The 24,327-nt window shown below is 43.6% G+C and overlaps 2 protein-coding genes across 3 annotated transcripts; one reads left to right on the top strand and one right to left on the bottom strand.

The window, feature by feature from the left end:
* The first annotated feature begins 1,965 nt into the window (after positions 1 to 1,965).
* On the top strand, positions 1,966 to 17,616 carry LOC122395223. Of its 2 annotated transcripts, none has more exons than XM_043392643.1 (8): positions 1,966 to 2,544; positions 7,184 to 7,519; positions 8,057 to 8,214; positions 9,067 to 9,247; positions 10,125 to 10,325; positions 15,822 to 15,988; positions 16,053 to 16,148; positions 16,242 to 17,616. In XM_043392643.1, exons 3-8 carry the CDS (start codon positions 8,089 to 8,091, stop codon positions 16,635 to 16,637), a joined length of 1,167 nt encoding a protein of 388 aa, XP_043248578.1. In that variant the 5' UTR covers positions 1,966 to 2,544; positions 7,184 to 7,519; positions 8,057 to 8,088; the 3' UTR covers positions 16,638 to 17,616. The 2 variants fall into 2 exon arrangements, with proteins under 2 accessions (XP_043248578.1, XP_043248579.1); XM_043392644.1 differs by lacking the exon at positions 1,966 to 2,544 and adding an exon at positions 6,991 to 7,073.
* A 99-nt stretch (positions 17,617 to 17,715) lies between these two features.
* Positions 17,716 to 22,225, bottom strand: LOC122395305 (transmembrane channel-like protein 3). The gene is made up of 17 exons (XM_043392747.1): positions 22,189 to 22,225; positions 21,950 to 22,121; positions 21,641 to 21,878; positions 21,379 to 21,567; positions 21,074 to 21,309; positions 20,815 to 21,006; positions 20,449 to 20,697; positions 20,296 to 20,365; positions 20,063 to 20,225; positions 19,341 to 19,991; positions 19,164 to 19,270; positions 18,808 to 19,103; positions 18,571 to 18,750; positions 18,371 to 18,491; positions 18,159 to 18,306; positions 17,980 to 18,088; positions 17,716 to 17,895 (listed from the first exon to the last, which is right to left on the bottom strand). Exons 1-17 carry the CDS (start codon positions 22,208 to 22,210, stop codon positions 17,754 to 17,756), a joined length of 3,285 nt encoding a protein of 1,094 aa, XP_043248682.1. The 5' UTR covers positions 22,211 to 22,225; the 3' UTR covers positions 17,716 to 17,753.
* Between the last annotated feature and the right edge of the window lie 2,102 nt (positions 22,226 to 24,327).

The raw sequence follows: 24,327 nt of genomic DNA, 5'->3' as shown, positions 1-24,327 counted from the left end.
AATGTGAGCCTTTCTCTCTCGACTCCCACGAGGCGGTCCGAAGTTACTTCGGGCAGCTTCGGAGAATAGAGAAAGAGGACACGTGTCAGTTTGTCTTTGTCGACTCTCCGAAACTCTATGAGCTCACAAGATTCGACAGTACAAAGACGCTTTATTTAAATGTTAATTACCATTTTCGTACGTGAATTTGATCATTAAAATTGATCTACGGTCAGAGAGATTAAAATTGTATTTGTAGATAATAATGAAACTTTGATCATTAATATTTCGCTCATTTTCCTGGTCGAGTTCCCCCCTACAGTTATTATTAGTGTTAACGAGATTACGTATAGAGGCAGTAGTGTTGCGCGGCTAATCGTTGGCTAAACGGAAGACTTCCACTTTCAATTTAACTCGTTGCTAAGTAATCAGCCCCTCTTGTCGACGGAACGCGGAGAACGAGAAGATTTATACGCGAGCATCGGGATTGTGTATATCCAGGTTCTGTCGTGTATTGAACCCGTCGTAGGTGGTGCGTCTCATTATGGTAGAGGAAATGATCGTGGATGAATGAGCAGTGGCGAGTGGGTGGCTACGATTGCCACGAACAGCGGAACCAGGCATAGCGAAACGTTTCACATACCTTACACTATCATATCTATGTATACTTGCTATTCTCATGCAGAGATTATATTCATTAAAGATTTTTTACTCGCCTTTAAACGTTCGTTTCTTTTTAAGAACAAAGTACTAATTTGGAAAGTAGAATAATTACATTTTTTAAAACCAACTCTTGAAACCTCGAGGCACATTTCTTTCGGTACCGTTGCAATCCCAATCTCCGGCAGAAAATTGAAAACTGCGAACAGTAACGAAAGAAACAAGCCTCGGAGTACCGCCTGGAGAACATTTCGAGAACGCGTTGAAACGGTAACGAGCAAACGACAAGTTCCTTCGAAGGCAAAATAAATTTCTTGATACAACAAAATACAATTAACACGTTACTCTGGCAAAATCACTTCCCCGGAAGACAAGAATTGACGTTCTCTTTAAGTACTCTTATTTTAAATACGAATCAAGATTGAAAATTGTCTCTATTTACAAAATATTGTTAAAACTTCAAACAAGTCTTGATATAATTGAAGTAGAAAAAATGGGGGGAAAGGGCTGCAATAAGTCAGCAAGAAATCGCTCAAGGTAAACGTCAACCGATAGGCATTTCCCCTTCTTCTTTCACCCTTTTTCTCGCTATGACAACTTCCTTCATCGAGTCTCCTTCTGAAACACCGGACGATGTGAAAGTGACGGAGCAGTGGTGCTCAAGTCCGAAAAAATCCGTCGATCCTCGAGGAAAAAGCTTCGAGGATCGATCGACGCGTAACGCGTAACGCGTATACACGTTTTCCCCGTTCGTTTCGTTTTTACTTTCCACGATCGAGCGGCGAGAATACATTAAAATCGAACCATCCACTTTTATATAGTTGCACACTCTACTAATTTAGATCAAATTACCGTTTCTTGCTTGCACGTTGCAATTAACGATCAGGTGTCGGTTTCGCGTGCCTGTTGGCAATTCTCGAACAAGTTCAGCAAAAAATAATGCGTTTCGTCGGCTCTACCATCGACCGGCACGGTTCTTTTTCATTTCCTTTCTCAATTATGGCCAAGAAAAAAAATTGTATTCACTGTAGGTGTCATTTCAATAATTTAAATTTCAAATCTTTCAGGCCACGAATGCTCGAAACAATCGATTCTCGAGTCTCGATTATGTGAAATCAAAGGTTTCGTCTCTGACAGCGTGAAAGAGTGGAAGAAAAAATATTTCCGTCGTTGGAAGCGTTTCACACGCGCGGCCCCCGTTCGATCGGGGCCCGTCGACACCTGGGGCCCCGAGTTTCGTGAACACGGTTTGGAGGGGTCTCGCGAGGCTCGTCGGGACGCGCGAAACCGGAGACTTCAGTTGTCACCGCGACTCCAGCGGAGCAACGTTGCGTTGTTTATCATTCCGCGAGGATTTTCGTTGTCGATCCATCGATCTGGTGCAACAACGACGATTTCAGTGAACGTCTCCAAGACCAGAGACTGACCGTCGGTTGTCATCGTGACAGCGGCCAAGCCGCTTGGCACCGTTTCGTTCGATCGGTGGGAGTCGTTCGTTGGTGTTCAGTTTCAGCGGGAAACGGTCCACGTCGAGCATCTTCGCGCGTTTTCCGTTCCACGTGCTCGCTGTGATCTACAACTGTGAACGATTTATGCTCGCCAGATTGTCCTGGATTTCTATTTCGACCGCACGCGGAACGGATTTCTGCCCGAAAATCGGTAACTCGGTCCTCCGCGGAATCGTGGATCGTCGAGAAGGAGCGCATTCGCGATAAACCGAGAAGAACTATGATTCCAAGATTACATAACTGGCTGCTTAGTGAATTCGTATGATATCTGCATCGTAATTCTACCTGAATCGTCATCGACCATTCGCCGTGACCTGAATAGTAAATCTTGGCGGGAATCGATGGGACGAACCATCCTCGTGCTTCCATGAAATTTAACGGATAACTCGTTCTTTAGGTATTTATGTTTATCATTTCGAATAATCGTTTCGTCGATTCCTGGTATATACGCGCAAGTTTCGCTCGTTTGTCTCGCGTGTACGTTGAGCCAACATCTGTACAATGTCATCAAAAAAGCATTTGGCTTTCGCGATAACGCCCGCCACGGTAATCTGCTGAACAAGTACACGATTGTAAACGAGCGTTTTACCATACGCAATACCCTTTCTTGCGCTCTTCGACGAAAATGATGTCTTTTTTCCCCTCCTCCCCTTTGAAAATTGCTGGGGCCAAATGCTCGTGGATCGTAGCGAAATACAGTGGTATTTTAAACGAACGCATACAGTGAAACGGTACAAAGTTTAATTATTAGATCCCATCTATCAATGTCTCCACAGATCTCGAGGCGATCGAGCGTTTCAGGAACGATCTTTTTAACTGCTTTCGTAATACGTTTACGAAGATCAGCTTAGATCACGCACGGATTGAGTTCTCATGCATTTGCTCATCGTTACGGATAGATCGATCTCTTGGAAACTGGTTCGCGAAATTCGATCGCGGTTTTCGCGCCTCTTTTCTTGCCAATAGTTCCTCAGCGACTAGTAACTGCGAGCTGCTGTTTTTTAACAAATTTACAGCAACTATAAATAACGCCCCTTGAAAAAAAAAAATAATTCCAATTAAATTTAAAACGTTGAAATTACCAAATAATTTGTTACTTCCATTTGCTCTTTGTGGCGATCGTTGAGAGACCACCGACGATATTGCCCCTTTCGAGGCTCGTATGAAAGACGTCAATGAATTTGACGAATCGCATAATAACTCTTTGAGGCTCGATAATGCTTCGCACGTTCATGAACCCTGGGAACGGTTTGTAACCGGAGAATTTAATTAGAACAACCGCAGGTCGCACGTGAGAATTGCCGCTTAAAAGTGCCTGGAATGCTTTCGATCGTTTAGAAACGCTTGCACTTTTCACCGCGTGAAACCTGCTAGCTCGTCGCCATCGACGAAATTGTGCCGTAATAGGCAAACGTTTGCTTATCGCGTCTCTAAAGCTGGCAAACAGTACTTAACAAAGTATCTGGGCCTGTTTATTATTCCAATTTGGATAATTCGTGCGTGGATGATTTGAATAATCCGCTGTGCAGACGTGGTCCTTATCAGTTTCTAAATTCAAGTCGACAACTAAATACATACGTGGCTAAAATTGTACGTACGAGAGGTTCTCTTAATTACAAATTATATTACGGATTGCGTGAACGCTCGCGTCGTTCGTTATCTGTAATACCAGCGTGTACAATAGATCTTACTACAAATGATCCATATTCTTTGCACGTACGGAATTAGGGACCATCGAATAATCTTATAAATGCAGTTTTTCTATTGTAACTTCACTATGTATGTAGGAATTTTTATCGCTCTAACCGACACAAGGTTGTTGCAGATAACACCAAGAATTATTTTCATGGACAGAAAAATCTAAGAAATATTGAATACGTGGGCCTCGTTTGTTTCGAGCTCCAGGCAGATGTATTTTTTGCCTGTAGGATACGTCGCTGGAAATACTAGTGTCGTTCCATTCATAGATCACGTACGCATTATTCTAATCATGAAACGTTACGAGCACGTATCAATTATAGTCGCGATCTGTTGAATTCTAATGAGATCATCGAGTAAAATTCATAGAATCGCGGACGATAGAATTTTATTTAATGGGATCGTGCACCTATACGACTCCATATTTCAAACGTCGTGGAATTAAATTATAAAACGTAGTCAAAAAGTTTATGCTTTTAACAGAAAGTGTACGCGAACGGGAGGAAATTTTTTTTCATAGAAACCGAACTAATATAGAATGGTTCGCTAAACTGGCGCAACGTGGCCGCCCTACCGCATATGTTAATGCAATTATATTACGGAGACTAACAGGTTGCCCCACTTGTTTAATGTAACATTGCGTACGATCAGATATTTCTCAATTATACATGTCCGAAACAATTGTGCTTTCCGCTGCCGTACGTACCAGCGTGCATAAACATGTTTATTTAATAATTTACGCATAGACAGGACAGTGTAGAAGTCGTAAACAGAATTCTGTCTCGGTACACTGTAATTAATGGTCGTGCAACGACGATAATACATTATTACCACGATCCTTTGCAATTTATCATTGCTCGCGGTTGCTTTTCCGCGTCGCGACAGATCCAAATATCGAACACGTCGCTATTTTATTCCACGTATCGCTACTGTTTAACGATTACTGTTTAAAAATCAACCGAGTATAAGTAGACGTTCGTAATTGGTTCGACGTTATGTAATTTTATGAATTCGTTATCCTCCTCGTAGTTGGCAACACTTCGTTTTGGCAGACGCGTTTGTGGTACCGCGTAATTCACAAATAGAACACGTTACGTTTATCTCGTTCCCCACAATTTACCGTGCGAATGATCGGGCCACGACACTTTTACAAAAAAGACACGAACCTGTTAATAATTACGATCACGTGGCACGCTAGAAAAAGCACGATAATAATTGTGTCAAAGTAGATAATAAACACAGAGATAACAAGTGGAAAACGAACGAGTTTCGTTACGAATAATCCTTTTGTTCCTCGGTTCACCGACTAACGCGTAACAAGGGATTAAAATTTGATCGAACGCTTGCAATTTTCCGGAGTTTTGCGAATGCTGTCGAGTTCAGTAAACCCCTGGTCACGGTGACGTGACTGTGAGCGCCGCATAAAGGGACTTAATGGAGAAATGGCTTATTTCCAGCCGTAACCCGAACACCATAGGTAGGTCACATCATTGTGTTAGGGTCCCAACGCGCCACGGTTTCATTGCGTTGCGTACCGAGTTGCGCAATACCGCTCGGTATTAACTTCGAATCTTGCATCGTGAAAGTAAAGCCCCGTTCACAATCGAACGAAAAATACGAGGCACGCAATTACGCTTCGAAGATCCATGGAAAAATTCCCCGACGCAACCTTAACCCTTTGTTTATTCGAAAATCATCCTTCGTCGTCGATATCGAGTAGCATTGGTGCTATAATTATTCACGAAAGGGTCAGGATCCCTATAAGCGAAAACTTTCTCCGCGTACAAAGATGGCGATGAGTCGTTCTCCGTTAAAGAAAATGTTCTATGAATAATTTTAAAAACCGGACTGTACGGCGATGCATAAATTCAGACGATTTCCTAGGGATGTTAAATAACCGGATGGAACAGGTTTTTTCGCGCGACGCTACGCAGCGTGCACGAAAACGTTCGGAATGCGTTCGAACGAGTTTGTTGACGTCCTTTTATTGGCAAATCCATCCAATCGGCCGCAACTATATTTTACAAAGTAAATAGGTACATGGTGCAGTGCGATAGGCTCGTCCAAAGACTTTATCCGTGCATCCTGTTGATAAAAAAAGTTACCGCGTTACCAGATAAATTAACACGCCACGCGATAGAGTTGTTATTTCCGTCTGTCTATGGCTCCGCTGAATCGGAAAACTTTACCCTCGGCCAGCAATTTTTTCACAAATTTCTTGCAACCTATTTATAAATATTTTTTTCTGCGGTAAATTATATATTTATAACAAAGTTGAATAACAGAAATTTTGGGCCTTGCGAGCCAGGAGATAATATCTATACGCGAGGTGCGTAATAAGAAGAATATAAAGCCATACAGTAGGAGATCTTATGTCTCTAATAAGGTATAATTACTCCTCGTCAGAGTTCAAAGTTAGCGTTTCTAATCGTTAGCCTCTTTCAAGCTCGTTGTTCGTTGCGATATATGTACGTGAACTTTAAGATTATTTTTTAAAGGAAACTAACTAATTTCTTACGATAATGAATATTTCTATCGGTATAAAAGAATGGTTACACGGTTGTATGTAATAATAATAATGAAAACGAAACGATTACGAGAGATTGCAAGTTTGCGACGACAATTTACGTATTTGCGTTTTTATTGTTGGTGGTGGTCGCTTGGTCCCAGCGAAGCGGACAGCGAGTGCAAAGTTATGATTCATTTGAAATTACAATACCGTGATTCGTCGCAGCTCGTTGCGCGGGAAACGTTATCTCGAGAGGAATCCGGTAGGCTCTCTGGACTTAAGAAAAACGTTGCGTTTTTCCCGTGGGAATCCCGGTACTCGTTACCAGCGTCGCTCGGTTGATTCGATAGCTTTGACCTCGCGGAACAAGGAGTCTAGTCAATTAAAACCGTCGACGTTCCGTAGACGAATATCCAGTTACGAAGTCACGTTTCGTTACTGTTTCAACAGTTCGAGACGACCGTATGCACGATATAATAATGCACGAAGAAAGTTAGGCCGAAAATCGAGTTCCTGCCGTATCGTAGAAAGCATTGTCATTACGGTCACGCTCGTCCTTCAGCCACACACCATCGAACCAACTGTATGCACACGATGGATCGAAAAGTTTCCGTGCAACGGTCTGGAATCTTTTCCTTCGAATAAAATGTATTAAAGATTTGTTTAACACGTTGCCTGTGCAGTAATGGTTTGGAGAATCAGATCAGGAATAAATTGCTGTAGGTTGGTTTTATTGGTTATTCGTCTATCCCGAGTAATTGATACAAATCGTCTGCGATGGAAACCGATACGTATATTCCCTGGTTGACGATTTCGCTAAATTTTTCAGAGGTTTACGGGGTGCTGGATGACGGACACGTGGCTGGTCACGTGGACAGAGCATCGGAGAAATCGACGAGCGCTGATCACGGCGATTCTTTCTCATTCCGGGACAACGAGGAATCCGACGCGTGACTTACGATACGTCGGAGTAGATTAAGAGAAATTTCCACGTCAAGTTGTCTGTGGAATCGGTTTCGTGAGTCATACGCAGCTCGAGGATCGTGCATCGCGCAGGTGTGCTTCCGGGAAGTTGAAGATTTGTGGTCGAAGAGCAACGAATAGCATACGTGGTTTCTCTGCCCGTGAAACGAAATCTCGATATGAGCTGACACCGGTTCTTCAGGTACAAATGTTACGTTTTAACTTTTCCACACCACGAGCCGTTGCGCCAAAGATACGAATCACTCGAATACTTTTAATTAGTTCAAAAGTCAAGTTTAAATTTCTGTCATCGATTTACTTTTTTATTTATTCGTTGGCTAACTCGTATAGAAAGATCCTTCGTCCGTTCATTTTTTCGAAGCATTCCAACGAGCCGCTATAAATAAATAATGTGCATTCAGATGCTAATGTATACAACACATTGACGAAGGCTACGACTTCGACTTGCCCGGGGCTGTTTTTTTCCATCGGTGTTATCGATGAAACAAAAAAATCGGTTTTGAAACGTCAATGTCGAAGACTTGAGAAATAGTATCCCTCGTTGAGTAATAATTGTTTTATAACCAGTTTTCGATAAAATGTTTACCCGTTTATACGAGCAGATATATGTATGTATTCGCAAATGTTTGATAAAAGAAAGCTTCGAGGTTGAAAGAACGGGGGGATGTCCTTGCTAACGTGGAAAGAATTTTTTACGATTCGCGTCGTAAATTCGCAGCCGCCGGAAGTGGAAAAAGGAATAAGTGCAGGATGCCGGGTGAGGTGCGCGCGCAGCCCTTATGCTCTAGCACATACAGTGGTAGCACGATGCAACCGGACGAGGAGATTCAGTACGCGCCAAGGAGCCGTCCTGTCAGCTTTTACGATAATTTTAAGGTGAGGGATCGTTTTGTGTCACGTGTCGTTGTTTACAATCTCAACGTGCCACCGAGACAATATGCAAACCGATCGCGTATCAGCAACTCTTTACGCATTATTTCTTCGATGATAATCAGAATCGAAATTCTTAAATAAAATTTCATTTTAATGCATACAAGTTTGACCGCTGTTCGATGTCTTCTATCGTTCCTACGACGGTCGCGATAGTATTCATCCAAGTTCTCGTAAGATAATATACGAAAGTAGATCCGTTTACGGATCAAATGCGCATAATCGACTCTGTGTACTCGTCGCAGCGAATGTTTTATCGGTAGTCTGGCCACGAATTTAGTCGAGTGAAACCGCAACAGTCAGCGTATCGGAAATATCGCGAACCGTGATTCATACTCTAGTGAAAATTGTATACAAATGCCGGCACTTTCATTCATAAATTACCATTATTTACTCCCAGAATTTTGCTTTCTTTTTTTTTATTTCTATTTTTTAATTAAAAATGTATACGTTAAAACATTGTTTTACGGCTTCTGCTACATTACACCGATTCTCTAAACGAGAGAAAATTCTATGCGCCTAAACGAAGGCACTTTCGTTCATAAATCATTTCTATTTAGTACTATAATTTTGCTTCTTCCTTAATTAGTGCACGACCAAGTTATAAATCTAGGCGTCTCGGATAAAAAGAGTTTCTTTCTCTAATTGAGATTGAATTTCTCCAAAAATTGTTTTACAGGCAATTGTTAACAGGCTTTCTTCTTTAAATTGAAATTCCGAAATCGATATCCGTTACTTTGAACCGTTAAGTCTGATCCGTTTAAAGCGATCTGTATATTCTTTTATTTCACTGTTCAGGACGTGCCCATGGTGACACCTTGCGTGACTTCCGCTTTAAGCGCTGACAATTTGAGTCAGGTCCGCGACAACAATATCAGCACGTCGATGGCCGCGGCCAATAACAACAATAATAACAATAGAGTCAGCAACGCGGTCAGCGCTGGTAACGTCTCAAAGATCCACAGTGCTAAAGTTACTGGTAAGTTGAACAAAATTTTCATCATTATATTGTTTAACGATCTTACTTCCCTAATGTCTTTGGGTTCTATACTTATTTTCTATTAACCCTAATCTACCAGAGTGACATTGGGTCGCATACCAAGCTTCGGTAATTATAGAGGAAGGGTCAGTAATTTTCTAGAAACACGAACCACAGGTTGGGACAACAAGGTTCAAAAAGATGGACGCATCAAGGGATGCAACTTTCAAAAAGTAAATTTCTTGGGTAAATAAAAAAAAAATCCAACTAATTTCGTGTTTCATGGCCGGTCGAGCCTCTAACAATGCATATATCAGTGACACTTGTTAAGCCGATCCGAACAACTAAAAAGGACAGAAACGCAGCTTGTTCGTGGTTCCAACAGGTTGTCCGATCGTTTTATTGCAATTTCGCGTGTAGTCGAGGACGCGGATGGTCGAGTTTACTCGTTGGTAGCCGAGGAATTTCAAAACGAACTTCTCGTACGCTTCTTTCTTTTTTCTCATCCGCTTAACGTCGTTGATCGAGACAAGCGGAGCACGATCGTTGGCGCAAGACAAAATTGGACGAGCCACCGAACTATCCTAGGAAAGTCGATCTGAAAATAGAACGGTCGCGGGTGAAATTCGGTCGTCGCTATAGTAAGCGCTGTTATTCGAGCAGACTTTCTCGCGCAATAACGAATTCGCGCAAAGATCCTAGGAAAACAAAACTCTGCAGAAAATTTCGCGCGCGCTTTCCACCTGATAACATCGTTTACGAAATATAAATTGAACCACTCTGCGTGGTTTTGCAATGGCCGGGAACTTTCTTCTCCGGTCGGCCACGGTTCATTGTTGGCTCTTTTAGCAATGGCTGGCGTTGTTTACGCCGACAGGTGCAGTGTCGACGGGTAACATCGGTAGAATCTACCGGCTCGAGAAGGACAAGGAACTAGGCCGAGCCCCGTCGATGGCCAATTGTTTGTCAACCACGGTTCCCGTTAATCTGGCGGCCTCGCAAATTGCTGGTCGACACACACCTACGAGGAATTCCCTCAGGCACAGCAGGATGATCGTTCTGCATCGTAGCGGGCATCGTAAGTAGAACCACTTTCCTTACCTGCCTCGTAAATAACCGCCTCGTTAGTTTTACCTGCCCTTCTGAATGTTTTTATCGAGGCGGCCGTACACAGAACCTTGCATAATTATCCCGTCCACATTTTTCAAACCCTACTTACTTTGGTCGTACAAGAACTCTTTTATTCCTAACTTTGATATAAATGCATTGTTTAGTAGCGCCATAAATGTTATTTTAATCCCACAGTCTCTAGTGAAATTCTATTTCAACTGACTCCGATACCGTGTAAGTACCAGTGATAGTTTTAAGCGTTACGATCGAGGTTTTAATTTTATCTTTCTAAATTCACAAAAAGTTAAGACCTCGGATTTACTCGACCGGAATATCTATCGCGATGAAGGATATCTCGCGTCGGATCTTTGAAAACTTTCATCGAGGGTATTAGAACCAGATTAGATACTTTGAAAGCGTTCTTCGAATGTTCGAATAATAGTTTCTCGAAACCTGTGCGTACACTGTCTGTTAAAATTGTTTATCGTTAGCGTCCTGGTAAATTTTTTGCTAACCGTTAGGTAACACGGACGCAATGGTTGTTGATTAACGAAATCAGAGATCGGAACGGATACGTCATCGAAGCTCGAATGTCACCGAGCGGCCTTTCACGGTGCGATAAACATTCTTGCGAGCAGGAAAAGTAACAATGTTTCTGCAAATCATTAATAATTTATATCGCGTGCAAAACCTCGAATAGGTTCCCCGAGTTTTTGTACTTTTATGAAATTCAGGCCCATTAAAAATTTAGATTCGGGAGAACGTTTCGAAATCCAAAGTCCTTGGAGTTCAATTATACGTGCTCGTGTCTCCTAGTTCCTCCTCGGGAGTCTCATGTTCATGAAATCACTGTGCTTCGATGGTGCTCTGATTTTTTAACAAAAGCTTCAGGCACAAGTTCACAACATTATAAACAAATATATTGTCGCTTGGGCTCGATAACGAGAGTGTTTGCGCACCACTGTTTTAATCGATGGTTTTAACGAAACTATCGAATCGATCTTGAAGGTCGATCGGGAGGAATCGTCGATTTCTCTCCAAGGACAGATCGAAAGACCGACCGTGGCAGGTGTCTGGCAGGTCGGGTAATAAATGTTCGCCGGAATGCCGCCTGCCCAGAACAGGTCAATTTTTCACGAGTTCTTTTCAGCGATCCCGCCGCCATTAGCTTGTCGCCGTGTTATGCGTGCTCTTGTAATTTCACCGTGCATTTCTGGCAACGATCTCGACGCGTCGTGACGGCAAAACAGGGTCGTCGAGGCCGCTGCAAGGTAATCTGAAAGATTATACTCGAAAGCTTTGGGATACGCGAAAGCGTGCAGAACTCTTTGTTTCGTTACAGCGAAGCCTGTTATCTCTCGTAAAACATAATATCCAACCGAACGAGTCAGGATTTTTCGTTAGGCGATCTCGTTTTCCTCGTCGAGGTGGATAACCTTAACCTCCTCAGGGACGAATTATGCTTGTTTGTAACGATGCAGAGATTTGAACCAAATCTCGTGCCAAAGCCAAGTCTAAAACTAAATAAAGTTTTAACGAAAATATATGCAGCGAGAATGGCGAGGGGTCAGCACGTGATTAAAAATAGAGACAAATGTATTAGATTGTTTTAATAAAATCATAGCTCGGGGAGACAGGTAACCCTAAGTGGGTGTACGCTTCTTGGTCCGTTGGCCACCGTACTCGCTTTAAAGTGGTTGCACATGGTTCTCTCCGAACAGCGGAAGTAGCAAGCCGGAAATACATCATGTGATCTTTTTAGACTGCACGCGTTCACGACGCCTTCGTATTTATCACAAACTTTATTTGCCATTTTAATTCTAAACAATTACCGTCCATACTTCCAAGATTTCTCCGATTATTAGAACCCTTGCTCAATTACAATTAGCCAAGTTCAGTTTATGTAACCAGTCATTACCAGAGTCATGTTCACCTGCAGAAGTATGGTTGCAACATTGCATCGTCATGCTTGTTTCGCGAAAAAAAATATTCCCGCGCGAACATGATTTCGTTCGACTTCTGCTGACGTCAGGCTAGGGTAAAAGTAAAACACGATAGAACCTTTGGTTATGCAAATTGGTCATTGATCGTTCAACCTCGATCCCTTACTGTAGAAAGGTATGACAAATGTTTGGCTGCTTATCGAAAGTAAAATTGTGCCCATCTCTGAATGCAAATTCCGTATCAGACTTGGTTAATTATATTGACACGTTTTTTCTCATTCATGTGCCACATGAATGGCACGTGCGCGTTACGAAGGGTCGAAAAGAACGAGATAGAAGCATCAGGTCCGTTTTACTTCCACGTGGTGTATAAATCCTGGTTTCGGCCCATCCCCGCTCGTCAGATTCTATTTCCAGACAAACTTTTCGAATTGACAGACGACTGGGTGCACGGAATAATAAACGATACCGGAGGCTCAGACATCGATAAAAGTCTGCCACGAATAAAGATCGCGAATAAACTTTTGCGTTAAAAAAGTTTCCATACCGCTACAATTTCCTAACGAATTCATAACAATGTTAGTTTAAATTGCACAAATGTTTCGTGCACTCGGTGTTTTAACGAGTCAAATGAGCCACGACGGAAATGTTTATCTAAACGTTGTCCTACATGCCACCGTTGATAAGGTGCCACGTGTTTTTTGTCTTTTTGTTAGAGCAATGCGCAGAAATAAATATGGAATAGACTCTGGACTTTATCAAGCACTGTTTGATAGTAAATTAATTTTATTATCGAATAGCACGAAGACTTTGGTACCAAGTTTCTTAAATCTGGTGCAAAGGGTTAACGTACGCGTTCGTGTGCATTTAGATCCGAGGAAGTTAAGGATATTCGCGAGATCGGAAGTACAGTGGGCGACAGCAATTCTCTGTAATGCGGTTACACAACTGCCGTGTTTCTTCTTACGCAAGTCATTATACATGTATCGAGGCCGACGGATAATGAAAACGTACCACCCAGTGTACGTTTCCACGTTTGGTTTACGCGATTAGGTCGAGTTTCCAACGAATTCGTCGACGGTACGAATCGTTGCAAAACGCACTCCTTTATCGATATTTAATATGTCGTCATTGCATCCGATTCGGAGACTTCAATTCCGTACGCGCAACTTTAATACGTATTCTTCTCGATTGTGAAAATTCGTAATTCGTATTGCGCGCTCGTAGATAAGATTACGTGGAAACTTTTCGAGATAGTCTCAGCGAATGTAAATGTAAATGTAAATGTGGAAATTATTTTGAAGTAAGGATTTCAAGAATTCAGTCTTGGTACACGCAGTATGCAAATACGCGTTTCCGTCTCGTTCGAAGATCGTCACACGCTTTGATGCATCGACGTATAAACTTTCTTCGTTCGAAAGGTGGGATACGCAGAGTTTTCAGAGAGGTGGAAGAGGATTCCTATCATTCCTAGATGCGATAGATGTCTTTCGTTGCAGCGAGAAGCTGGTCGTGATTTTTACCTGACCCTTGCATGCAGTGTCCTGGCTGCAGTGGCATTCTCTTCTCTTGTAATGAACGCACACACGCACGGCCTTACAATGGGAACGACACACATTCACGTCCCACAATCTTGCATCGTGCGAACCGCGTTTCTCGAACAAAAAACCGATAACCTGCTCGCCTTCCGTGGACTTGCATTTTACGAAAAATTCCAAGCAAAATGTCCAACAATTTCTGTCTTCTTCGTACTCGAATTCTATTTGAACTAGTAAATATTTGCACGTTAAAACCTGATCGTAGATCCGTATCATCTGGAGCGGCGAGGATCGAGGAGGTTCAATTCTTCTCCATCCCTATTCTTCCGTCTAGATTCTATACAGTTAGGACTCGTTTTGTATGCAACCCTCGCGCAAAAGAGAACCCGTATCGATTGCGGTACGACGAACGAGAATGCAGCGTCGCCTTTTTCTTCGTCGTAAACTTCGTACATAGTTCCTTCGCGCCGCGACGCATTCGTCGGTCGACGATCCGCGCGCGTTAATATGCCGCCCGCGTCGAGTAATATCCTGCGAAGGTGAAAGAATTTTCTTCCAAAGAAACCATTATGCATCCCGTTAAGTGCAATCTGGAAGGTTACGACTTCCAAACGCGAACCTTTCGTCGTAACACAACGCGGTCGTTAAAATTTTAGATTCTGCCTAAAGTGGAGGCCATTGCGCCGTTCCTGCGACGTTTATGTTATAAATATTTCAACGACAGCCAGGACACCCGTGATATTCCCCATTTTGTTTTTTAATTCTGCAATAATGTTACCAAATCTTGTGCAAGTAAGTATCCTTGTCGGTTAACAGAGACGTCGAAACGACGGAAGAAATCCTGTTTGTGCTTTCATTAAAGTCTCCGACTGGTCGCGAGACGATATTAGAGGTGGCATACGCGGAAAGCCCCTCTGCGGGTTATCTCGGTTACGCTCTGTCATTATCCACTGGTCAGTGAACGAGGATTTACTGCGGTTCGCTATTCTCCGCGGCGGAGATCATCGCGATCATTATTCTCTCTCGGTGGCATGGACCTCTGCCAACTTCCATCGCGGCCTTAAGCCGCAAGGAATTATTTTCCCCTCTTTTCGTGGCCAGCCTTTTCCAGCATCCTTCTAGGAATTTGTTTCACCGACGAGCCTCGAATACGTTAACAGTGAAAGCGGAAGAATGCACAAGAAACAGTCGGACGACCGGGTTGATACATTCCGCGGGTTATTCTGGACACGATCCTAGTCTTTTCTCTGGTTACGAGCTTCAATGTCGCTATCAAAATTGAAGAAATAAAACGCGAAACGATCTCCCAAAAGCACTGTTATCCATTGCGGAATAAAATGGCGGATTCTCGCCGGAAAAAGTAGGTTTCGCGGAGAGGAGAAGTTGGTCGAAGCATCGCATAGATTCTTACGGATGTCCTCGATCGTTCCTCTCACCTATCTCGCAAGATCTCTAACGAAATCCGATCCACATCGGCATTATCACCGGTCGGGGCACAGTGGGCGAGCGTTGACGTCGCGTTTTCATTTTTTTTTCGTTCCCTTCCCTTCGTTTCTTTCCAAGTATCGAGGAACAGCCGTTGCAAATCTTGTGCAAACGGACCTAGTGGGCGAGTTTCCTGACAGTGTCGATATGGCAAGGACGGCACGACGTTCGATCGTCCGGTTAAGATACCTTGTAAGGAGGGACAGCGAGGCCGTTTCGATCGGAAACTCTCCTTTCTTTCGGCCCTACATTCGTTTCTCGGAATCCGTCGCGTATCGACCGTTAATCGTTGCTTCGCTATGGGAAAATCTGTGTCGCAAACGACCAGATACATAGAGCGATAGCTTCATACGCGACGCGGCGTAAAAAGAGGCACGGCAGCCAGCCTCTGGAGAAAATCGCCTCGCGAGTTCCCGCGCGAGATTACCACGTAGACGCAATAAATACATACTGTGTTCAGTATGGCCAAGGAAATTTTATTCTTAATTTATTTTTAAGGACCACAGAAATTCCTGCCGCCGTTGGTTTATCATTGGCGACTGGGACGGTGCTTGGCCGCGCTGCAAACGATCATCGGCGTCGCGGTGACATCGTTATCGTTATGGTTGCTGCTCTGGGCACCTCATCTACCCGTCGCGGATAATCCTTACTGGAGCGGAATGCCGGTGAGTCGAGATCTCCGCAGGAAATCAGCGAGCGGATCGCTCACTTTTATCCCTCTGTTCGCAGTTGTTGCTTTCGGGCAGCTTTGGAATTTGCTTGCTGTGCTGCTTCAAGAAAGAGTATCCAGGCATGAGTCCTGGATTCTGCCTCTCCTCGACCAAGGTAACCAAAGTCGAGCTTTCAAATGTTCCATTGCAAGATCCTACTTTGTTCATTCTTCCAACTTTAAATAAGTCGTTTTGTTTCTTCGAGCAGGTGCTCAGTGTGTTCCTGGCGACTTTGGCAACGGTGACCTGTTCCATCGCATGCGTGTTCTCGGCGATGCACCTGATGCGCCTGAAGGGACTGGAATGCAACCCTGCACGTCTGCCAAGCGTCACTTGCGTCTGCAGATCGCCCGAAGGCGCGACAAATTCCACCGAAACGGCGGTCAAATACATGGACCTGAACTGTCCGGAGGTCGAGAGCATCCTGACGATTCTTTTGATCTTCTCTTGCACCTGCAACGCTTTCGGTGCCTTTCTAGCCGGCTGGTACACGTACCTTCACTGGAGCACCAGGAACAAAAGGCCCAAGTACATGCAAGTGAGAACCAGCCACAACTTTGTCACCGGCAGGCCCATATACAATCCGAATCTGAACGAACGATGACAATTTTATCAAGACACGGACGAGGATGCCTCTTATCTTCGGTACTCCTCGTTAACGATCAACGACGGAGCGTTTTAGCTCCACGACTACTGGTACCTCAACGACAATAGATTACCCAAACGACAATAACGAGTCTTATCGAATTTCGGTGTAAATCTTCGAAATGGAAGAACTGTTTCTCGACTTTGGATTCAAAAGATCCCCGATCCGTTAAAATACTTATTAGGACAAAGTCAATAAATCGTGCGTACGACGTTCGTCGAAGAACGACCGCGAGGTAGGTTAGAGATCGGAACAAGACCAAAAACAATTAGTGAACCGAGTAACGTACCGATCAACGGATCTTCAGGAACGAAACGAGTCGTTGATCGTTTACGTTAATCGTCGTAATGTGTTCTTAATATTTATTGTACCGTGAACGATGCACATCGTTAAGTAGATGATAAGATTTTTAGCGTGTTTGTGGCGACGATCAAACCTTGCATTTAACGACACGTGAATGCACAGTGGTGTCGACGAACGTTTACAATATGGCAATTACTGGACAAACCAAAGTTTCGTCTACGCGATTGGAGCAGAAAGTGTGAACGCGGATACATATCACTGAATTGTATTTAATTTAGACGGAAGAAAATTTGTCATTTTATCGTCGAGAAATATTTACACGGGGCAGAACCGGATCGAACAAATTACCGAAAATGATTTACTTCCGTAACGAATGGAAAATTCTAGCCCCGAACGAAGATAATAATTAAACGGATAACGGGTCACTCCGCGTGCGATCGATTTCCACGTGGATCGTCAGTATTTTAGGTGTAATTGATAAATGTCTCGCGAGTGTGTGTCCGTACGTGTACGTGTAAAAGTAAAACTATAAGACGGGGCGAAAGATTTTTAACTTTACCGTGTACCGTCGGGAGATCTGTCTTGGATTTTATACCTCAACGCGTGTATCGCGTAAGAAGCTAGCTGTAAGACTTTTTCAATCAATAAATTATACGGTAGCGTAAAAACGAATGTAAAGAAACGAATAAAAACGACTTCAGTATTATAAACCTCGAGGATGAAAGGAAACGAGAGCGCTCCATCGTCTTCTTACCAATATTTTTATTCTGTTCATCTCGAATCACGATTTTCCGTAGAAATTGAGCGGGCCTGATCTTCCGATTTTCCCTCCACTTCGTTTATGCGAATCTCCGGTATCACGGCACAGTCACTCGACTGTGACTCCCACGAATCACGAAGAACCTTCGTCAACCTGTTTTTACACCAGTTAGCATGTTTCACAATGCGACAGATAATAACAAGATAGCCTCCGAGCTACAAGTTAACGATAAATTACCTTGTTCGTCCACTGGTCGATCCACTGGCTTTGTAATTATTTTCGGAAGCAGGTGGAAACGGGTCCTCCTCCACGTCCGTTAGTTCGGCAGCCTCGACTTCCGGTTCAGCTGCAAGTTACCCAACCTTGTAGAGAAACAGTTAACGTTTGCTAGAATTAAGGAGCTGTAATTTAGTAACCTTTTGGAGATCTGGACTTGGTGGACTTTTTGGACAAAGCGGGTAACATTTTTTTCCATTTCACGACGGACGAGTCGACCAGCCCTTCTCTTTTCACAATTTTAAACAGTTTCCGTCGCTCCTCTGTACGCTCGTGACGCAATTGTATCTGAAAAAGGACAGAGAATGTTCGCGGCAGTTCTAATCGATCAATAACATTTTACTCGCTTCACCTTTAAATCGTTGTTAGCCTCTCTTAATGACTTTGTAAGAGACACCATGTAATAAATGATTAGAGTCATCAGAAGGATCAATGGGATCACGATACCTGGCGAAGCCATGTAATCGAGACACCTGAAACAGAGATATCGAAGAAAATAAATCTAAAAGTTTCATTTTCGCGAACAATTGGAGGGGTTTGGTCTGGCAGTACCTTTGAATCGTTTCCGGAAGGGAATCCGTGAGCTGTTTCGTAGCCAGATGGTAAATTTTTTTGTAACCGGAAAACGGGCCACAATGCCACGACGGTTCCACCCAAACGATCGCATAACCGACGGGCAACACGCACAGCAACAGCATAGTCAGCAACAGAGCGAAGTAAAAGTTGTTGGATCTGTAAAATATTAATGAAATAAAATAAAACGACACAACAGTTTGGAGGATCAGTTACCTGGAGGCTCGAAAAATCACTTCGTGGGGCACGTTGCAAGTGAGAACAGCCCAGGATCGCAAATACATGAGAATACCGAGCTTCAGAAGGTTCAGTGTCGTTAAACCAGGACTGAAGAACATCCCCATCCAAATCATCCCTTGATTGTTCACCAAGTGGAGTATGTTCTCGGCTATTTTAAAGTCGCCGTATTGAGGGAATTGTTTCTCCAGGTCCCAGCACCAGAAATCGTTCATGTAACGAATAAAGACCGCCCTGAAGAAGTCTATGCCGAGCGTGGACACTATAGTGAATACCTGAAAGATTTCCAGATCAATCAATTTTATTGTTAATAAAATTTAATAATTTTAATTTACCAGGTCCATGACGGTCAGTTTAGCGAGCTCTTGCCCGAACATCGTCTCCCAGCACAAACGACGAAGCTTCTTCCTAGTTTTTAGATCCAGTACCTTTGACGAGGCAACTGTAAGATATAATTGGAACCATTCTAGGGGGTGAGAAAACAATTTCTAGGTGAATAAATAAGGATATACTTGTATCTTGCGTGGTTGTCGTGCAAACTTGCTCGAAGCACTTTACAACGTAGTCTTTCTCTTCGAGTGGAATCACGTGCTCGTTGGACGATGTCGAAGAGTCGATAGCTGTTTTGTCCGCCGTTTCTGCGCTAGGTTTTCCGGCGAACATGGTTGTAATTACCGGCGGTTCGGTGTTGGTTCGTTCCGTGGTTATCGAATATTCGTCTACCGTTTCAGTGGCCGTCGAAGAAGTCGATATGTCCATAATGGAAGAACCGATAAGATCTTCGTTAACGGTGTTTGCAGTACTCGTACCATTAATTGTCGTCTCGGTTGGTTCATCGTGAGCCGTGGTCTCGTAAAAGTTCATACTAGATGACGAGGTATCGCTGGTTTGTTCGCTCGATTCGCTAACAGAAGTCTCTATGAAACGATCATCGGTAGAAAAGATGGTTGTTTGCAAAGTATCGTTTAGTTCGTGTTCCGTAAACGTAGAATTATCTTCCAACGCTTGCTCGGTCGAAAGCTGTGCGGTTTCGTTTCCTTCCAGGCCGTATTCGTCGTAATTCTCATAATAATCGCCGATATTGTATATCTCTTCCAGCGTCTTCTCGTCCATAATCGGATTTAAGTAGAAATCGCTGGGCAGCATCAAATATGGCGGCGGCGCTGGATCTACGGACACATAGAAATCTTTATGAAACGTTTCGTAACTATAACTAAAATTCCTCGAGACGTACTCGTTTTGTTGTTGCGTTGTAGATCGGTACCGTTGCTCGCCAAAATTAAACTTAGGGAGACGAGAGCAGCCACTTGTTTCGACTTGGAGGACTCTTTGTTGCACACGATAGGCTTGTACGAGCAATTCGTTGTCGTCGGCTGTAGATCTTGCAGATCATTTTTCTACGATACAAGCATTACGAACGAATATCTAAATTCAGAAACAAATATATTGCTGCGTCGTGTTACTTACCATCGAGCTTATTTTGCCGAACAATGCGAATATCAAAGAGTAGAGATTCAATAAATTCAAAACCATTATTCTGCAACGAATCGTTCGAATTTTGACAACGCTCCCGGACGTCCATAGCAGGGCAACGAAACGATCACGTTCGGATCGACTCACCGTGCAAGCTGCAAACGTAATTGCTTTCTGGGATGATAGCTCTCCAGCAGGCCCAATATCTCGAAGAATATCGGGAAGAAGTAGTTGATCAGGGACGTGACCACCGTAATTTCGTTCTGTCGCCACCAATCGTTCTGTTCCAGTTCCTCGGCGCTACGAGCGACCACTTCGATCACCGCGCACGCCGACAATGCTAATAGCGACATCACCGATATGTTCACAAAGATTCTCATGATTATGATTTTCCAACTGTAAAAAAAGATCAACGAACGTAAATATATAAAGATTCTAGAGGCGAATATAAGACAAAAATCAAGGATACTAATTCGTCGATCGACTCTACCGCTAATTGGAAATTAATCTTACTTCCTTTCGTCCTTTTCCTTCTCAGCCTCCTCGAGCAGAGCCTCCTTGAATCCCATGACGATGCTGGAGACGCGATTGTGGGCGGTTTCGGGGTTGCCGATCATAAAGTCCCATCCCGTGAACAGCTTCCACGAGAACACGTACTCCTCCTCCTTTTCGATGAGTTTGCTCAGACGAGAGTTCTCTGCCACTCTGGAAGCCACTCGCAACGTCAACGAGATTCCCTGGAATTCGCTACGTTAACGATCTTTTCATTTACTTGCGTAATATGGCGACGAAGCTGTAGATGTAGAGGACCAAATTCGTGACGAAGTAGGCCAAAGGTAGCCGATAACCGGTCTCGGAATCCTGATTGGTGTACCAGCCGTAGAAAAATGGAGAGTACTTTAGGATCCCCTCGAACTCCCACAGAGTCAGCAGATGTTTCGATTTGATCTTCTCTTCTCTGAGCATGATCTTCCTTTCGCCTGCCGCGGCTGGGTCTGCTGTGAGCACCTGCGTGTTATTTTGACACAGTTAGTGTCGGAAGTTTTCGCTTTCTGGCTTCCAACGAGCGAACAGTACCTCTGGAATCGCGACAAAGGCCGTGATGATGGCCGACATGACCAGATTGATCCAAAACAACCACCGAAGGAAAGTGAAGTAGGAAGCAACCGCGGACCCGAAATGAGATTCTATTTCCTTGATTCGAAGCTCCCAGGGGATCAGCCAGGTTTGAAGGTTGACCATTTCTCTTCTGCAATATTGCCATTTCTGCGAAAGAACAGCGAATAAGTAGCCTAGGATCCATGGATCAACGGGTTTTTGGCTATATTCCTCTGATCACCTTCGTAGTGAACAACGAGATGCGTGCAATGGCGTCTTTGGTGCTCCGCGTGTGGGCCAATCTTTCTTGAAGGACTCCCTCGTGTTTTCTGATATAGGATTTCGCTTGTCGTACGAGCCTGATCTTCCGACGAAGAGGCCATGGTTGTTGTTTCACTCCGCTCAACACTTCCTTGTGCAGTTTCAACTTCTCGAATATCTGCTCCTGGCTGCCGCTTTCCTCTATCGAAATTGCAGTTCTGTACAGGCGTCATTCGAATTTCAATTAAAATTCGTCGCGAAAAATTAGGGTGTCTGATGAAATACTAACTCTCCGGAGCTGATGGTATAGACGGAGGATCTTCGACGATGCGTGGGTTCGGACTCGGCGCCGAACGGCGACGACGGGCGTCGTTTGCGTCTGCTTTGCCGTCGGCTGGAGCTTCGTCGTTGCATGATCGCGAACGCCGACTCGGAGTAATCGTCCTCGTTGCCCTCTTCCTCTTCTGAAATCCATCAGACTCTCGGTGAATCAGAATTCCAAGTATTGATAATCTCTCAGATACGAACCAGCTATGGATATCCTTTGCATGTCGTTTACTTCTTCAGCGTCGGTGGTGTTGTCTTCCTGCACGTTTCTTCGATCGTCCTCGTTGTCGTCGTCTTCGCCGATGGCGAACGTAACTGACACTCGGTCGACCGACGGCTGCGGGGAGGAAGGTTCCACCTACACACGGAGGCAAAGCCCGGCAATTAGTTGCATGAATTTCCCTCGTAGATCATCCATCGTCACGCCACGTACAAGCCAGCGATTGGATTTCAAAAATACAGTTCCAGTTCCAGTCGTTTATTACCCAGTCGAAGCTTCTTATCGAACGAAGTAACTAATCGAAGGGACGGAGCAGTCTGATTAAGAAACGTTGAAGAATATACATAGTACGTAGCTTTTAAGCGGCAATACAGTAGGTGAAAATGACAATTTTCCTCAAACGAGGAAGAGAATTAGAGGGAAGAAGAAATATCTGTACCTTAAGTTTGATCGTGTGGATATGCAGTTGTTGAGAAGAACGAAGCTATTAGCAGATGAAGAAGAAGAAGAAGAAGAAATCGTGGATGAGTCAACGTCGATGGATTCGGAGGAACTGCCATCGTGTCGAGAGGGGACAACCTATGGTCATCCCTTGCTGGAACCGCGCCTGTATCGTCTATAAAGTCGGCCTTAATGCTTGTTCTACTCGATATCTCGGACATCCGTCCACACCACAAATCTTCGAAATCACGAACGGTCGTATATCACCGGCAAATAGAGTTACTTCCCTTTACGATCCGATTACATCGATGACATCCAGCTTACGCGACAAACGGCCCTCCTAACGATGCTCTAATCAACTTTATGGACAACGACCATTGAAATCACGATTGGAATTTCACCTACACACTCTTTCAAAGGTTCTGGTGAAATTAGAAATTCTTCCAGGATACACTATACGACGAGGAAATTTAAATTTGTAATCTGACGTTCAATAATCTCTCTATTCTCTGATATGTAATTTTGTTGGCCAGCCATAGTGGATACCAGAGATAAAAATACCGAACGAAGATGCAACGATAAACTGTTTATCCGTTCCTAGTTGGATAAAAATAAAAAAGACAATTTTGCAATGAAATATTTCCCATAGTTGGTTATTTTTTATTCGAATAAAAATGATCGCTGGTGGACGTTACGTGCGACGATGCCGCACCCTGAAGCAAAGCCATCGTGTTCACGGACACTTGGCATTCTTCACGCGACCCAACCCTTCTCTACCAACGTAATCATTTCACTCCCAGACTTTCCCATCGTGTTACACGCGAGTTCTGGAAACTCACGAAAATCCCGCCCCCTCGATTCCTTTTTTGTTTACAGTCTACCCTCTGGAGGCACGAATCCTAATTCGTAAAACGTCACGAAACGCAATGTCTATCATTATTTTCGTTCGTTCGTACGACACACCCTCGTCAAAATCTGACGAGCCCCTAAACGAGACATTTCTACTTTTATGATAATTATTAAACTTTACAGATTAATACCGGACGAGAGTATACTGTCATTACTCTATATCTGTAAATTCATCGAACACGATTTTTATGCGTTGCACGCGATGTCAGCCTTTGTAGTCGATACATTTGTTAATTATGTAAACGAACACAAATGCAACAAAAAAGGCGTGAACGCGATGTTGTCGATTCTTTGAAAATGACAAACTGTTCTGGAAACGTTAATTTATTAGAGTAACTTCATCACGATTATAGTCTCGGGGAAGAATGTAATAAAATTAATTGGTCACCCATAATTGTTGTAAAAAATCGATTAAACGTTACCTGTTGCAGGGACAACAACGGCGACGTCGCCCTCGTGTTCATCCTTAAAATCCCACAAATCTTTTCCACTGATTTCTGCCCTATCTCCTCAGAAATATCTCCATTCTCTTTATCCATCTTTTTCCTACCGACTTTTCCAATTAATTGCTTTTATTATAAATATTTTATTTCAAAAGCGTCGTACCGAGATTTTATCCGGCATTTATTATTCAAATAAAAAGCTGACTCTAATTTCGGTCCACCGCGAATTTCTCCGCCGGAAGCCAGTGGCGGTTTCCGGAGATTGCAGGGAAATTACTTTCTTCCAACCTTCGTGCAATCGATTGACTTCGTTATCGAAAAACAATT

This window comes from Colletes gigas, unplaced genomic scaffold, assembly GCF_013123115.1.
Source record: "Colletes gigas isolate AHSC1104 unplaced genomic scaffold, ASM1312311v1 Colletes_gigas_Sc00005, whole genome shotgun sequence".
Classification (NCBI taxonomy): Eukaryota; Metazoa; Arthropoda; class Insecta; order Hymenoptera; family Colletidae; genus Colletes; species Colletes gigas.
Note: the sequence above shows the minus strand (reverse complement) of the source record. Positions and strands in the feature narration are given on the sequence as shown.

Bases quoted from the DNA above. Each gene is read 5' to 3' on its own strand.
- LOC122395223 (XM_043392643.1), top strand. From the start codon at position 8,089: ATGCCGGGTGAGGTGCGCGCGCAGCCCTTATGCTCTAGCACATACAGT. The intron at 9,248-10,124 runs GTAAGTTGAACA...TTACGCCGACAG, and splicing joins CCACAGTGCTAAAGTTACTG to GTGCAGTGTCGACGGGTAAC. The intron at 10,326-15,821 runs GTAAGTAGAACC...TTTATTTTTAAG, and splicing joins TCTGCATCGTAGCGGGCATC to GACCACAGAAATTCCTGCCG.
- LOC122395305 (XM_043392747.1), bottom strand. From the start codon at position 22,210: ATGCAAAGGATATCCATAGCTG. The intron at 22,122-22,188 runs GTTCGTATCTGA...GGATTTCAGAAG, and splicing joins GCAAAGGATATCCATAGCTG to AGGAAGAGGGCAACGAGGAC. The intron at 19,104-19,163 runs GTAAATTAAAAT...GAAATCTTTCAG, and splicing joins AACTGACCGTCATGGACCTG to GTATTCACTATAGTGTCCAC.